Genomic DNA, 15,904 nt, shown 5'->3' with positions numbered 1-15,904 from the left:
CGTCTTTGTTGGCCCCACCCCACCCAGGGTTGCCAGGTACCCTGGTTCTTCCACACCTCCCTCTTCCTCCTGCCTCCTGGCCCACTTGCCCAAAGGACACAGAATCCGGAGCCAATCTTATGGGCGTCAGATGATGCTACAGACTCCGCAAAGTCACCTGCCTCCTTGCTGCCTGCTGCCTGAAGTCCTCCCAAAGACCTTCGTTCCTACATCATTTCCTAAAAGGGCCAGATGGGAAGACTCAAACCTGTAAAAAAGGCAGGTCCCCGAGCCCCTCCTCTGGAGATGCCTCGGTAGGTCTGGACTCTCCGTCTTTTAACACCCGACTCAGGTGATTGTTACCGTCAAGCTGATTTGAGAGACCCTGCCTCAGGACACCGTAGCTCCTGGTGTAGTTAGTGTAGATCTTCTGGAAGGAGAGACAGCAGCCTAATGGCAGGGCCCTGGCCTGGGGCCAGGAGGCTCCACTCCCAGTGCCTCTCCTGCTCCACCTCTATTTTGCTGTGTGTGGTTAAGCCAGTCATTTGTCCTCTCTGAACTTGGTTTCTTCATCTAGAAAATAGAAAACCGGGCCAGATCCCTTAGAGTCCTTCCATTTCCATGTGTTTTTCTGTCAATAACTAGTAGGTTAAACGTGCATATTGCATGATTTGTGCTCAACGAACAACTTTGGCTTTTTTTTTTTTTTTTCCTTTGAGAATCCCTTCATGTTAAAATGTATTCAGTGGAAGAAATCTCCCCCTGCCCCTAGATAAAAACTTGGGCCAGTCCCATTGCTGGTCACCCACTCTTAGGTGATAATCTGTGGTGCCTCTCAGCTGTAGCTACAGACTCAACTTAGAAATTGGAATCATTGAACAATTGACAGTATTATGCTCCTCCTTTCTGCCAGTTTGGATCTGCTTTGGGTTGGAAGCAACTGGGGAGATGGGCCGTGTCCCTCTGCTGTCACACTCCCCCACCTCTTGCCTTCCTCCCGCTGCCCCCAAGAGCTGCTGTTTCACTAGCTGCCAGATTGAAATGGGGAGTTCTTACTGTTTAGAGATCCGGGGAAGCCTCCTGGGCTCTCGCTTTTGTGGATGTTTTTTGTGGGCACTTTTGAGGGTCCCTGCTGGGCCCCTTTCTCCGGCAGCCTCTTTACCCCAGGCAAACACATCTCTCTGTCCCAGGAGGCCCTTGCGACTCCTTGCCCAGCCCCCGGGTGTCAGGATGTCCAGCTCCAGCCTGGTGGACTGGGCTTTTCTCGTGCCTCCAGGTGGCCCTACTGGACAGGACGCAGGACAGCCAACCTCTGCCTGCCCCTCGGCCCCGCCCCTTGGGGGTTAGAGTGAAGATTTCGTGGCTCAGCAACAGCTCTTGTCAAGGAAATCTTCTGCACCAAATCTTCTCCAAATTTTTGGCCCATCTGTATTCTACAAAGTGGGAGAAAGTTTCCTGGATCCTGAAACAGACGTTTTGACATTCCCATGTACACTTCCCTGCTCTCGGCCAGGGAAGAGGGACCTGTCCCAACCTTACTTTAGTCTTCTGATTTCTATCAATTGGCATCTCAATCAGACTTAGATAAGGGGGCGCCTAGGTGGCTCAGTCAGTTGAGCGTCGACCTCGGCTCAGGTCATGATCTCGCAGTTCCTGAGTTCAAGCCCCACATCAGTCTCACTGCTGCCAGTGCAGAGCCCTGTTTGAATCCTCTGTCCTCCCCTCTCTGCCCCTCCCCCACTGCGCTCTCTCAAAACCGAATAGACATTAAAAAAAAAATTTAAGAAGAGTCCCACTCTGACATCCAGCTACCTGTGATTTCCGTATTAGTGAGAGTGAGAGCATCTTTGAGAAAAGAAAGCCGGGGTGCCTGAAACATTCCAGGCAGATTCCAGGCAGTAAGGCCTAAACCTAGAAGGGAGGTGAAGGAGGGGATGGGTTGAGTCTGGAGGTGAACATCTGCCTTTCTCAACTTCTCCCAGAAATCTGCTCCTGACACCAGCTGAACTCAGATGAGCACAGGGCCCGGAGGCATGCTAATGTCTGCCCTTTGACCCCCAGCTTCTGGCTGAGGCAGAGAACCCTGAGGAGGCCAGCCCATCCCCTGTGGAAGGTGATGCTGTGGGTCCGCTTAACAGCTGGGTTCCCTCCCAATACAAAGACACCCAGTCGGGCCTTCCCCCTCAGGACAATGAGCAGGGCTAAGCCTCCCCAGAGGGCATCCTTCCTCTCCCCACTCCTGTACTCTCGGTCCCAGACTCCCCTGTAAATAATTTAGAGAATTTTCATTTGAAGGGAGCCCCAGTAATTAGCCTAAGACTGGATTCCTAAATGTCCTGGTAGGATCCTGCCTCCCCCTTCTCAGCCCACCAGCGTGAACTTGCTCATCCGACCGTCCAGTTGGTATGTTGTCCTGGGGGAGGTCAGGATATTGGAGTAAGAGGAAGGACTGTGTGGCTCTGGGCACTGGGAATACGGGCAGGCCCACGGAAGAGTGGGGAAGGGTATGGGGAAGAGTGTGTGGGGCCGTGGAGAAAAGGACCAGCCGTGCAGGCAACAAGGACACGTTCGCCAGGGCACAGCCCAGAATTCTCCAGGAGCGTGAGCGACTCCCTGCCCCCCATTGAGCCTCACTTCCCAGAATAGGCAGGAGCTCGTGCCCAGTGTCCTGGCCAGCGGGGTCCAGACAGCAGCGCTGAGGGCAGCAAACAAAGACGGGATAGGATGTGGCCTTACAGGTCTGTCCTCGGGCTCCTGGGCTAGGAGCCTCAGAGACTGAGGCAGCCATGGAGGTCGAGAGCCAAGGCCCTCTGGGGGGTGTCCATTCAGAATCTTGGGGTCAGTTCGTCCTCTTGGCCTCTCTCTCCAGCTCTCACTGATCTTCCCCTCTCTCCTCTGGCAGGAACTGATGTCCTTGGCCATGACGCACCCCCAACCGCTGTCTGCTCAGGCACAGCCTGTGTGACTGAGCCATTGCTGCCCCAGCTGTTTCACGTGAGTGTGTGGCTCAGGCCAACCCTCTGTCCCCAGGAGAAGGTGTCTGGGCCCTGGGTAGCGAGGGGTGTTCCTGGGGAGGAAGTCCAGAAAGTCTTGGTCACAGAGGGCAGGCCCGGGAGTCTTTAGCGGGCAACAGGTCTGTCCTCTTTGGCCGTCCTTGGTCCCTGACTTGGCCACCACTGAACCCATCTGTTCAGATCCACTAGGCCCTGGGAGGGGACCTCTTTCTCCTGTCCTTTGGAAGCTCCTCAGAAGGCAGCTGGGTATTATGGAGACTTTATGGCACTGGCCCTTGGGTCCTGACTCAGACACTTGACTTTAGGCACATCATTTATTTAATGGTCTGGCTTCCTCTCCTGCATGTGGGGTTTTTGCGTGGTGCTGAGATGTATTAGTTATCTCTCGCTGTACAATGGGACTACTACAAACTTAGCAGCTGAAACAACACACACTGATTACCTTGCAGTTTCTGTGGGTCAGGGATCCAGGCGTGGCTAGCGGGTTCCTGTCTCTGGGTCTGTCATAAGGCTGCATTCAGGCGTCTTGGGGCTACAGTTTCATCTCAAAGCTCAACTGGGGAAGGACCCGCTTCCACTCTCACTTGTGCGATTTTCCAGTTCCATTTAGGTCATTGGACTGAGGGCCAGAGGCCACCCTCTGTTCCTTGCCACATGGGCCTCCCAGCATGGCGACTTGCTGCGTCCAAACCAGTAAGGGAAGGAGTTGGCTAGCAAGAAGGTAGTCAGAATGCCACATAATCCATTCACAGAAGCGACATCCCGTCATCTTTGCTGTGTTCTCTTGGTTAGAAGTAAGTCACATAGGGCACCCACCCTCTAGGGAAGGTGACGACCCGAGGCATGGCTGCCAGAGGCCATCTCAGAGCCTGCCTATTGCAGGAGGGGCTGTAAATGGAAGCACACTTGTAGACTGTAGAGTGCTGTCCTTTGCATCGAGTTGCAGAGAGAACCTGAACCCACCGGAAATAATAGGAGCCACTGGTTATGGGAATTTCAATGCCAAATTGTACCATTAGTAGGGGGCCCTCAGGGAGAGTGGCTGGGACCTGGCTCGTTCCCTGCCCGCCCTTTATCTGTGCCTTCGTGGCTTATGATTTTAAGGCCAGATTTAATCAGACACAGACAACATCTGGGCCTTCCTTTTCCCCGCAAATAGCTGTGTTTGCAGGATCTTTTGGAGTTTCCAAGGGACTCTTGCACACATGAATCTCACTTTTTCCTCACAGTCATGCTTGTAAGCTGAGTTTTTTTTTTTTTTTAATCTTTCTTTTACAAGCGAGAAAGGAGGTCAGTTTCCAAGATGGGGTGGCTGCTAAATGGCACAGCTGGACCTCAGATGGGTCTTCAGATGTGCGCCTCTGCCTGCCCTTCCATGCTCCCCGTTTCCAGGTCACTTGTGCCGTACAGCATCAAGGTACTGAGAGAGGGGAGGCCAGGCGTGGAGGTCAGAAGGAGGGGAGGGCACTGTTCTTATATAGCTTCATAATTCGCCGTATCCTAAAACAGGCTCAGCTCTTCCCAGGGGACGAGGCCGAGACTTTCAGGTAGAGTGGGTCACTGCTGCCTCCAACTTCAGGTCACTCCACAGGCCTCTGTCTCTTCAACAGCCCTCCCTGGTGAGCAAGCAGGGGAAGTGGACTGATGTTGTAATGAGGGCACATACATTCTCCTAAAGCTGAGGTTCATCTCCTCATCCGCCGCCCGCCCCCAAACCCAGCGAATGCCCAGTGAAGCCCTGAAGCATGGCCCACCGTGCATCTGGGCAAAGTCAACTTGGTCTGGAACAGAGATGCTCAGGTCTGAAAATGGGAAGCGAGCCGAGAGATACAACTTGCTGCCCCCTGGTGGTGGGTCCGAGTCATAACTGCCAGGCCCATGAAGGAAACGCTGCACTGCGAGGTGATTATCAAGTACCCACTTGGCACCCAGCACTGTGTACAATGTTGCAGGCGTAGGAAGCAGTAGGGGACACAGCTCCTGATCCCAAAGGACTTCTAAAGTACTGGAGGAGTTAAGATGTTCCCATGTGAAACTTGACAAGCATTTTACCGGGACAAGATTTGAAAAGCGGCCAATGGGGGAACCTGGGCGGCTAGCTCCGTTAAGCTTGACTTCTGCTCAGGTCTTGATCTCACACTTCCTGGGTTCAAGCCCGCGTCAGGCACTGTGATGACAGCTCGGAGCCTGGAGCCTGCTTCCAGATTCTGTGTCTCCCTCTCTCTCTGCCCCTCCCTTGCTCGTGCTTTCTTTCTTTCTCAAAAATAAACATTAAAAAAAAGAAAAAAAGAAAAAGAAAAGTGGCCAATGAATGGAAGGGGAGCCTGGGTGGCTCAGTCGGTTAAGCATCTGACTCTTGATTTTGGCTCAGGTCATGATGTCATGGTTTGTGAGTTAGAGCCCTTCATTGGGCTTTGTGCTGCTGGTGCGGAGCCTGCTTGGGATTCTCTCTCTCCCTCTTTCTCCACCTCTCCCCTGCTTGCTCTCTCTCTCTCTCTCTCTCTTTCAGAATAAATAAATAAACTTAAAAAAAAAAGTGGCCCATGGAAAGGCTTTGCAGTAGGAGTCTAGAGAGAGAACACCACTATGGGGAGGTCAGGGAGGTCTCTCAGAGCCCTGGATGGTGGGTAGGATCTAAACAGGTGGAGAAAGCGGGTTCATGCACTCCTCTACCCAGAGTTCTTCAGGAAACCCCCTCACCTTGAAGAGAGTTAAATGCCAATTCCCTGCCTGGCTCACAGCCTCTCCCACTTCCTGCCTACCCTGCCTGAGCCTTTGCAGATTCGCTACAGGTCCTGGAACCCCCTGTGGTCGTTCACATGCCTGGGCTGTTCATCCAGCCCTCTGCACTTGTCTACTGGACAAGCTCCCTGTCGGCTTCTAGGACTCAGCTCAAGTGTAACATCTTCCAGGGAACCTTCCCCAAGTAGTTAGCCGCTCCCTCCTCTGTGTCCCCACAGCCCCTGGTCTGTGTGTCTTACACCATATCATCCAGTATGTGAAGTGTCTTTTCATCACGAGGCTCTAAGCTTCTTAGGAACTGGGCCTTCCTGGTGGACGGAAGATTCACATAGGGGGGCAGTGGGAGGTGGGGAGGGAAGATAAATTGGTGGTGAGCACGCAGGGAACCGGGGCAGGGCAAAGCATGTCAGGGTGCATGACGGTGGGGGGCAGGAGGGACCTGGGTGAGGAGGAAGCGCTCCTTCCGCCAGGTGAACACGGCAGGGCCTACACCTTCCTCAGGGGACCGCAGCTTGCGTTCCGGCCCCACTTGCCCTTTGAGTGACGAACATCCCTCCAGGCCCCTCGTGGCAGCCCTGGTGAGAGGCTAGAGGTGGGAGCAGCCCTCTGGAAAGAGGGTGATGACTTAGGCCGTCACAGTTGAGTGTGAGATACCAGAGGGACGTGCGAGTGAAGCATCTACCTATCAGTAGTGGGAGGCATAGCTGGAGACCGGGCTGGGGACGTGTGGGTTTCTCGGTGGTGGACCACACAGAGGGGAAAGCAAGGTGAGGTAAGGGGGGGGCCTTAGGGACCGATCTAACCCTTGGGGCCTTTTTCAGGGGTAACACTTCTTCCAACATCTCTGTCCCTTTTATTGTCTTGCAGGTCACTGTTCCCTTTACTGAACGTAAGTGCTCATGGTCACTCTTCCTTCCTCAAGATGCCGAGTCTCCTCCCACCATCCCGCTCCATTAGCAGGGCCAGCCATGGTCCCCAAGTGCCCGCGAGGGCGGGAAGTCCCCCTTCAGTGCCTGAAAGGGAGTCTGCCTGAGGCCACACAGCCTCACGTCCAGAGCTCACCCCTGGCCCATTATCCGCATTAGCAGGACCCGTCCTCCGGCCTCGCCACCAGCTTCCGGGAGCCAGAATGCTGCCCGTTGCCCACTCCCCCTGGGCTTACCTTGCCCTTGTTTTCCATAAGAGTTGGAAAGAGAGGAGAGATGCCCCCAAAAGGAGTGTGGGTTTGAGCCAGGGCAGAACCATGCAGAACTTTTCACATTCGGTCCCTGTCCCCTCCACCTGGGTCAAAGGCTCAGGAGTCTGCTGTTTGTGTCCTGGAGGGCAGGGATTAAGAGCATGGCGTCAGGGGTGAACCAGGCTGGACAGGATCTCAGCCAAACCAATCAAAGCCTCGGTTCACTGTGTGTGAAACGGGGATAATGGATAACTATCCCAAGAGGTATTTTGAGGATTAACGGAGACAGCCAGGGAAAATTTAGGGCAGTGCCACAGACTAAGCCCTCAGGAGAGGAAGCCGTTGTCTTTATGTCTTGGAGTCATGGGGTGAGTGTGTGGAGAAGGAGAAGAGAACTAGAGAAAGACAGCAAGATCCTTTGAACAGAAGCAGAGAGCAGAATTATGTCCTCAGTGAGCACTCTGCCTCCTCTCTTCCCTCCTGCAGCCGTAGGCCTTCAGGTCCGGCTGGCCCAGGCACAGGAAGTCCCTGGGGCCCCTCCTATTCCAGCTGCCCTCAGGTCCGCCCAGCCTCCAACTGTGTAGAAAGTTCCAGGAGGCCTCCCCGCCCCACGGCCAGTGTGGCCGCCCCTCACCTCTCCGCACCCATCTTTGCAGAGTTTGATGGGGCATCGGGCGGATGACAGCGGGAACAGTTGTGATCACTGGCGGAATCCTAGCTACGGTCATTCTCCTCTGCATCATCGCCGTCCTGTGCTACTGTAGACTCCAGGTCAGTCCCGGGGGCACCGGGGGGAGAAACGGGGGGCCCACTTGGAGGGTGACAAAGCCCAAAGCCATGGAATGTGGGAGGTATAAGTTAAGGGGGCTGGGAATTGGGGGTGGCCAGAGGGAGCCATGCAGCCCCCACACCCTGTACACTTTGGGGTCCCCAAAGGCAGTGTGCTGGGAAGATGCTGGGTCACTGTGTTGTGTGTCCTGCGTATCTGAGCTTTCAGGAGTGGTGGGAAGGGCATCCTTCTGGGGAGACGGAAAACTGCTCCCAGCTGCCCCAGTCCTGTCCTCGATAGGACATACATGCCCCTCCTCTCTGCCGCCCCGCCTCTCTCAACCACAGCCCTGAGCTAATGTGCCAGGAAGCAGGGGGAAGGAAGAGGGAAAGTACTGGTCTCGCAAGGCTGGGACTGTGTATTGGTGGAACGTGGGCGTCTGGTGTTGGCATTTTAGTCTCGACACCCAGAAGCTCTATGCACAGGGTCCTCCATGCACAGGGGCGCGGGTGCCTTTGTGTGTTGGAAGGGGAGCATCCAGCCCTCAGGCATCCCTCCCCACTCTCCCCTCAGTATTACTGCTGCAAGAAGAGCAGGGCCGAGGATGCAGACGAGGAGGAGGAAGAGCACGACCTGCCCACACACCCCAGAGGCCCCACCTGCAATGCCTGTAGCTCCCAAGCCCTGGACGGCCGAGGCAGCCTGGTGCCTCTCACCAGCGAGCCCTGCGGCCAGCCGTGTGGGGCGGCAGCCGGCCACTGCACCACCTGCTCCCCGTACAGCTCCCCCTTCTACATACGGACGGCTGACATGGTACCCAACGGGGGCGGAGGCGAGAGGCTCTCCTTTGCTCCTACATACTACAAGGAAGGGGGACCCCCAACCCTCAAGCTGGCAGTACCCCAGAGTTACCCGGTGACGTGGCCAGGCTCTGGGCGTGAGGCCTTCACCAATCCAAGGGCTATTAGTACAGACGTGTAACCCCGTTCACCCCTGACCCCTCCGCGTACCGATGCTGCTCTCCCAGCAGGAGCCATGGGGGCAGCAGGTGATCCCCTCCAACAGCCCACGAGGACTGTCTCAGTTTCTTTTTTTTGGCTTTTCTTGCCCCACGGTGGAATCCAAGCTATTGAGTGCAGTGAGGACCAGGGCAGGGCCCAGCCCCGGGGATCAGAGGTGGGGGCTGGCAGGTGGAGCGGGTGGCTTTGCAGGCTTCCGTGCTGGGACGGTCCTCTGCCGGCTCTGGCCCCGTCATAACCGCTCTCGCTCCCCTCGCTCCCCCAGCTTTGGTGGACGGCGGGAGGAGGCGCACCAGGAAAGCTAAGCAAAGGCCCCAGAGGCCTCCAGACTCCTTGGGGGATGGACGAAAAAGGGGCCCAGGGCCAGGGGAGAAGTGAGAATCTAAGGAGGGAGAAGGAGGTGCTCCGGGGACCTCCCCAGGACCCGCAAGCTACAAGGAATCCAAGAAGTAGTTTTCGGTCTAGTTTCGTATTTGGTCATCACGAGGGCCGCAGCCTCTGCATCTGCTCCAATAATGGGCATTGATTCCAGAACACACAACAGCTGTACCGGCCCCCTTCCTCATGGGACACGTTGAGTTAACTTTCAAGGTCACGGCATAAGGTGGTTTGTGGGGGATGCACCGAAAGGGTCATGTCTAGCCTTGTCTCCCCACAGATCCCCGTTCTCGGTCTTGGGAACCAGCTGCCCCTGCCGGAGAACCTTGTTCAACGTTTTGCTGCTGAGTTTGAGCAGCTTAGCGAAGGAGAACTACTTGCTGATGGTCTCTGGGGCCCCGGCCCACCTCCCTGAGCACAGCGTGCGGGAGCAGTGTCGTGAGGGTGTGTGTGTGTGTGTTCTCCACCAGTTGGTGGAGAACACATACACACACACCAGGGGCTTTGCCACCTTTGGGAGCTGCAGAGGGAAGGGTCTCTGATGTTCCAGCTAGAAAGGAAGAACTGACCCACAGACAGCAGGAGTGAAAGGTGATTAAGGTGGCCGGTCCCCACGGCAACCAGCTGGCTGGTGTCGGGAGAGCCTGCAGAGTCTCCCAGGGGACATTCCCTGGTAGCTGGATTCCATGGATTCCGGGCTTGCTTCCCTCCCACCGCTGCTGCCCCCAACCCCATGCCAGTCTCCAGTGGGGGGGGGGGTGCTGTTAATTGTCCAAGCCCCGCCCTCAGTCCCCACTTAGAACTAGGCTGTGGCCTTATGCCATTTGAAGGAAAGCACCTGATGGGTTTTCTGGTTTCCTCTACAGTAAGGGGTGGCTGCTCCCCCCTTCTAAGGGCATACCTACCCCCGTCCCCACCACTGTGGCATCACAGAATGCTGCAGAGGGTGGGGCGGGGGAAGAGCTGGCCCCTTTGCTGGAATCCCAATTTTGCATTTGAGAAAGGGCCAGGTGCAGCTGGGAGAGAGCGGGGCAGGGAGAGAATTCACCACACTTCTTGCTCCACTCTGTCTGGTCACACTTGTCACCTTGCATCTCCTCTGTAATTAGTGCACACTGGCTGAAGAATCAGAGGACCTGGGGGTCTGGCACACACACTCTGGTCACTCATTAGCTCTAGGGCCAGTCATTTGTCGTCTCCGAGACCCCATTTTCTCTAGGAAAATGAGACCTGCCCAGATAGACCTAAGAGCCCGCTAGTACTCCAAACAGCCAGGACTTCCTGAAGAGACCTGCCCGCTATGCTGCTTTCCTTGCCCTCACCCTGGCAGGGGCTGGATGTACTTACCGATGGCCTGATCCAGTGTGCAAGGATGTGTGTTGAGGGCTGAAGGACCACGGTGAAACACAGGTTTAGCAGGCAAAATGATTTTCACGGTCAGGGAAAAGCAACCATGTCTGATCCTACTGAGTGATTTCAAACAGTAGCATTTCCTAACATCGGAAGGCAGCTCTGGGTGGGGGTGATGAGCTCTCTCTCCCAGACCAGAGGGACCAGCCTAGGGCAGCAACTTTAACCTGCTCCATCCCCTGAGCAGTCCTCATTGGGCCCAGGTGCACCCCCTTGACATGAGCTTCTGGGTCTAGCAGCCATTGTGGCTTCCCGATGACCAGCCCCAGTGCCTCCCCGCCTGGGAATTTCACAGCCAATCAGCCACAGCAAGGGCTGTCCCTCCTTTGTACCTCCTGCCTTTGGAGAAATCAAGACAGCCCCGTCAACTATCACCTGCTTCTTGCATCGATCTATTGGGGTCCCTCAGTGAAAAGCATCGTAGACAGTCCCCTCTCCTCCTATAGCTTTCTTAGCCTAAATCTTATCAATCTACACACCAAAATCTGGGTTTTGGGCACTGGAGGGATGATGGGCCATGGCCCTTCCCCACACAGCCCCACAGTGCACAGGACACAGTCTCCAGATTGCCTGTCTGTCTCCCTGTAGCTGTGACGGTCTAACCTATGGAAGAGGAAGCCCACCCATTCAATTGTGCTGCACTTTTTAGCTATGGAGTCTGTGCTATGGGACACTCTTTGGACACCTTTCAAATTGTTCCCTAACAGGAAGAAAAGGAGAGGCTGGGAGCACCCTGTCCTCTCCGCCATCTTGTCTCCACCGCCATTTCACTGCTCCTGCTGCACATTTCCTGTCCTGCATCTTTGATAACTTGGAGTCACAACCAAGTGAATGTCAAAATAAATGAGGAATTTGAAATAGAAATCCCACAGAATGCTCTGTTATTCACCTGAGGAGGGGGCAGCTGGGCACGGATTTAAGAGTGAACGCTCCTTTTTATTTCCCAGAATGTCCATTTTCTTTTTTTTTTTTTTAATTTTTTTTTTAACTTTTTTAAATTTATTTTTGAGACAGAGAGAGACAGAGCATGAACAGGGGAGGGTCAGAGAGAGGGAGACACAGAATCTGAAGCAGGCTCCAGGCTCTGAGCGGTCAGCACAGGGCCTGACGCGGGGCTCGAACTCACGGACCGTGAGATCATGACCTGAGCTGAAGTCGGCCGCTTAACCGACTGAGCCACCCAGGCGCCCCCAGAATGTCCATTTTCAACACCAAGATGTACCAGCTGCTTCTCCCTTCCTGCTTCTGCACTAATAGGTCTCCTCTGCCATGTCGCCTGCTGTCCCCCTGCCCGCCCTGCTACCTCAGTCAGAACTCGCACCCAGGGAGGATGTGTTGTTTGTTGGGAGAGGGGATGTGAAGATAGTAGCTGCTGCCGCCCCTGAGGCGGAAGTGGCCCAGCCCGCTTACAGGGAGCCTCACAGGGAGCAACCCAGGCTTCCGCCCTGCTCCCTGCCCCCCCACCCCCTTACTGTCCAGGCCCCTGGTGTCCCCACCTGTAGTTCTGGGTTAAATCACCAGCCCTCCAAAGCCTGAGGAGACCTGAACACACTGCCAGCCCTTGCACGTTGGGAAGAGACAGAAGAGGAGAGAGTTTGGGGATCAGAACCTGGCAGACGCCGCAAAACCAGGAGAGGAATGGAGTGTGGACCAGAGAACCCGGCAATAGCTTTGTGCGTGAAAGTAGCGTCCGGGGAGGGTGAGGATGAGGATGGATCTGTGTGCGGGACTCTGCGTGTGTCTGAGAGAAAGAGGGAGACACCCCCTCCCCTTCTCGGGGCCAGTGTGACTACAGCTGGGTGGGCAGTGGGCAGCCTGGCCTGCAGAGCTCAGGCACTCTGCTGCTGCAGGCCTCTGGTAGTGCCGTGGGGCACAGCTTCAACCTCAGCCCTGGGGGCCATTGGCCACAGTGCGGCCACCAGTCGTCCTCTGGGAACAGAAACCTGAAGCTCTTCTGTCTCGTCACCACACCCACCCCAACCTCAATCCATCTCCTCCCCTGCAAAGTGGCTCAGGCCCACTCTATCCCTGCCTCTCAGATGGCTCCTCTGGGAGGTTGGGCTGCCCCACATCTTTGTGCAGCCCCAGGCGACGTGAGGGTCACAGCCCTGGCCCAGTTCTTCTCCCTGGTGGCACCTGAGTGCCCTCAGCCTCAGCCCCAGGCCTCGGGTCTTACTACACCTTCTATGTCCAGATGGGCAGGGACGGGAGGACAGGAGCAGTGGTCAAGATCACAGGTCCATCAACTCAGTACCCATGGGCTTCTGTGACCGTCACAGCCCTTGGCACCCTAGACACTGTCAGCCCCCTAAGCTGCATCATGCCAGTCCGGATCCCTGAGGTTTCTCCAGAGAGAAGCTTCTTCCACTGTCAAAGCTTCTCATCCCATTTTCTATACTCAAGTTTACAAGTACTGCTCAGAGATCACTGATCATTTCCGGGAAAAGAGGACCAAACCATAAGTATCTGAGGCCAGGAGCTCCTGACAGCACAAAAGCAAGAAAAAGCATAAGGAGCCCAACCCCAACCCCTCCCACCCCCCTCCCCCACCCCCCCCCCCCGCCCAGCCCTATTTGTTCAGAATGGAAATGGCCCCTAGTCCTTGAACCTCAGGCACTGACCTAGGCATGTCCCAGACAACAGTGACAAAGCCAGCCAGCACCTCTTCCTCCCTCGTCAGCCTGGTCCAGGCTGCTCCTCGCTCCTCCCTGTTTGGCCACCTTCTCCACCCGAGACCCCCGGCCCCAGTGGCCATCCGCCTTCCACTGCCTAACGTCTCCTTCTGTGGAGAACCCAGCAGCACACAAGCTCTTAAAAAATGCCCCTGCACCTCAGGCTTCTGAGAGTCCCCATAGCGTGTCTCAGGGTGCCTAGCACACAGCACCCTCCCGACCATCCCCCAGCCACAGCTGTGTGTGGTAGGCAAGCAGCCATCAGGAAGGAAGGGCTCCTTTCTCCCTGTGACCTAACATCCCAGCAGGTGCAGTAATGGAGTAATGGCGGTCAGAGGGTGGAGTTTTGTGTCAGACTCTGCTTGGAACCCTGGCTTTACCACTTGCCGTGTGACTTTTCAGGCAGCTTTTTGCTTCTCTCTGATTCTGTTTCCTCCTGTATACAATTGAAATCAGAACACTTACCTTATTCTATCGCTGTGAGGACTGAGACTGGCACACGTGGTCGCCATTGTCATTAGTAGGATTTGTAGGTGGGCCCAAACCTGAGTTCTGGAGGCAGCAGGACCCCAAGTTGCGATTGCTCGGGCCCCAGGGTGGAGGGCTGCTCTGGGCTGCATTTCATCTTCTTGCCTCTACTCTCCCCTGAGCCTTTCCTAAACCCCTCCTCCCTCACTACCTCTCCCTGCCTGTTCCAGGCATTGTCGGGATCACCTCTCTGCTCACCACAGCCTCTCTCTTCATTTGGAGCCCCCCTCCCCGATAACTACCTATGACCCTTTGAGAGACCAAAGCTCCCATCAACCCAGGACTGCATTTTTTGACCCACATTGCTCCAATGAACTGGACAAATGAAGGAGGGTAATCATACTCCAACTCAAAACACAGCTCTCGGCTCGCCTCTGTGCTTATTTCACTGGCTTCCCCCAAGTTCAACGTTTGAAAGTCAAGTCAGAAGGGATCCAGAGGAGCTCCAGCCCCTCCTCTTAAGCCGGGACTCCCCGACTCGCTCATCTCTGGCCCTGCTGGGCCTCACCCAGAACCAGTTGGCTTCCCTGCCACCAGAAGTGGATAAGGGACTCTGGGTGATAGTGGGGAGGTGGGTGCGGGGAGGAAGGGTGTCTTGATGTCTGGCAGGAAGGGACAGAAATGTGCTTTTGCAGGACACCATCTGCATCTTCACAGAGCTAGGAAACCAAGGAGAACCATCTGGTTCACACCCCCGTTGCCTCTCCCAGTGCTGGCTCTGTGGGACCCACCTTCGCTCTTCCCCGAACCCTCTTCCTCACGTACTGCCTGGATCCACGGAGGACAAGGAGAGACGATGGCATGGCTGTTACCCTCACCCACAGGCCATGGGGGGGCCTCGGCTTCCCTGACCAGACATCATATGGCCACTTACATCCCCTCCTTCCGGGGCTGTCGTTCCTCTGAAATAAAACCTCTCTTCACCTTACAGAATGGTTAGACTGACGCTGCACCTGCTATGCTCCTGTTCCTCTGTTCCCATGTACGACTCTAGGCAAGTTTTCTGTATAATCCTAAGTTGTCAGAGGGAATGTCGTGTCTCTGGACTTGCTCCCACTTCAGGATGAGTTAAGGCAACTTGACTGGTGCCGGGAGATTGAACTCTGGGACAATAAGACCCTGAGGCCCAATCCTGCCCATTCTGTGAGAGAGTTGCCAGGCAGTGCACTTGCCAGGCCCCCTGCACTTAGCCCCCTGGAGGAGGGTGGCCGGCAGGATTCAGACAGCCTGCCAAGCGCCACCAACCAACCTTCTGCACCACTTGCCTTCATCTCTGTCCTGTGCCTGCCGTGGGTGCAGGTGGTACCGGGCTTCACTGGGGCAGCTCCTGGTGCCTCTGCCTTTCCCCTTTTCTTACGGGGCTTAGTGGGTACTTTTACATGGGAGGAAATAAAACCTATACCTATACTCCTGGACACTTTGATCATGGAGGTTTAAGACATCTTTTTAAATTTGTTTTTATTTAAGAAAGAGAGAGAGAGAGCATGAGTTGGGCAGAGAGGCAGAGGGAGAGAAAGAATTTTAAGCAGGCTCTAGGCTCAGTGTGGAGACCCATGTGGGACTTGATCCCAGAACCCTGGGATCATGACCTGAGCCAAAATTAAGAGTTGGATGCTTAACCAACTGAGCCACTCAGGTGCCCCAATGATTAGTGTTCTGGATCTAAGTAAGCAAGTCAAGGTTAAACAGACGCCTGACCCTCCTCACAAAGCCCTCTGTACTCTCCCCCAAACATACAGGCCCAAGCAAAGGGAGAGGCCTTCTCCAGGTGACCAGTTTGTACTGTTACCCACAGTTGAGGAGGCCGTAACTCAAACCCAGGGAGGAGTCTCTTTAACTCTTCCTCAGGCAGGAATCCTCAGGCAGGACAGAGTCCTGGGTAGAGGGACAGAAGCGGAGTGGAGGATGGCCTTTCCACCTTCCTGTTCCCAATCTCCAAAAGGCAAGATCATTGAAAGTAGCCACATGCAGGCTATGAAAAGGTCAACATTCTCCACATAAGTGAAATTATTGTCCAACAAGCATATTCAGATACATTCAGGATAAACCCACTTGTCATGTATGTTCTTATAGATAATACGTTCTGCTTCTTAGCCCACTTGTTGGGCAGCCCTGAAGTCTGCCTAAAGCTTAGGATATGAACATCCAGCCAGGATGTTCCAACCAAGGCAGAAGTCACCCCTTATTCCAGAGGACTGCCCCCACAACCCCAGGTG

General features: G+C 55.1%; 1 protein-coding gene across 2 annotated transcripts in view; it reads left to right on the top strand.

Moving 5' to 3' along the window:
- The window catches only part of FAM163A (family with sequence similarity 163 member A), a 79,847-nt gene extending 68,473 nt beyond the window's left edge, over nucleotides 1-11,374 (top strand). For both annotated transcript variants that reach the window (XM_027074333.2, XM_027074334.2), the window contains exons 2-5: nucleotides 2,882-2,973; nucleotides 6,603-6,624; nucleotides 7,569-7,683; nucleotides 8,255-11,374. In XM_027074333.2, coding sequence (XP_026930134.1) covers nucleotides 7,591-7,683; nucleotides 8,255-8,662 — 501 coding nt within the window. In that variant the 5' untranslated portion in view covers nucleotides 2,882-2,973; nucleotides 6,603-6,624; nucleotides 7,569-7,590 and the 3' untranslated portion in view covers nucleotides 8,663-11,374. The remainder of the gene's footprint in view (nucleotides 1-2,881; nucleotides 2,974-6,602; nucleotides 6,625-7,568; nucleotides 7,684-8,254) is intronic.
- Nucleotides 11,375-15,904: the final 4,530 nt, after the last annotated feature.

This window comes from Acinonyx jubatus, chromosome E4 (assembly GCF_027475565.1).
Source record: "Acinonyx jubatus isolate Ajub_Pintada_27869175 chromosome E4, VMU_Ajub_asm_v1.0, whole genome shotgun sequence".
Taxonomy (NCBI): domain Eukaryota; kingdom Metazoa; phylum Chordata; class Mammalia; order Carnivora; family Felidae; genus Acinonyx; species Acinonyx jubatus.
Note: the sequence above shows the minus strand (reverse complement) of the source record. Positions and strands in the feature narration are given on the sequence as shown.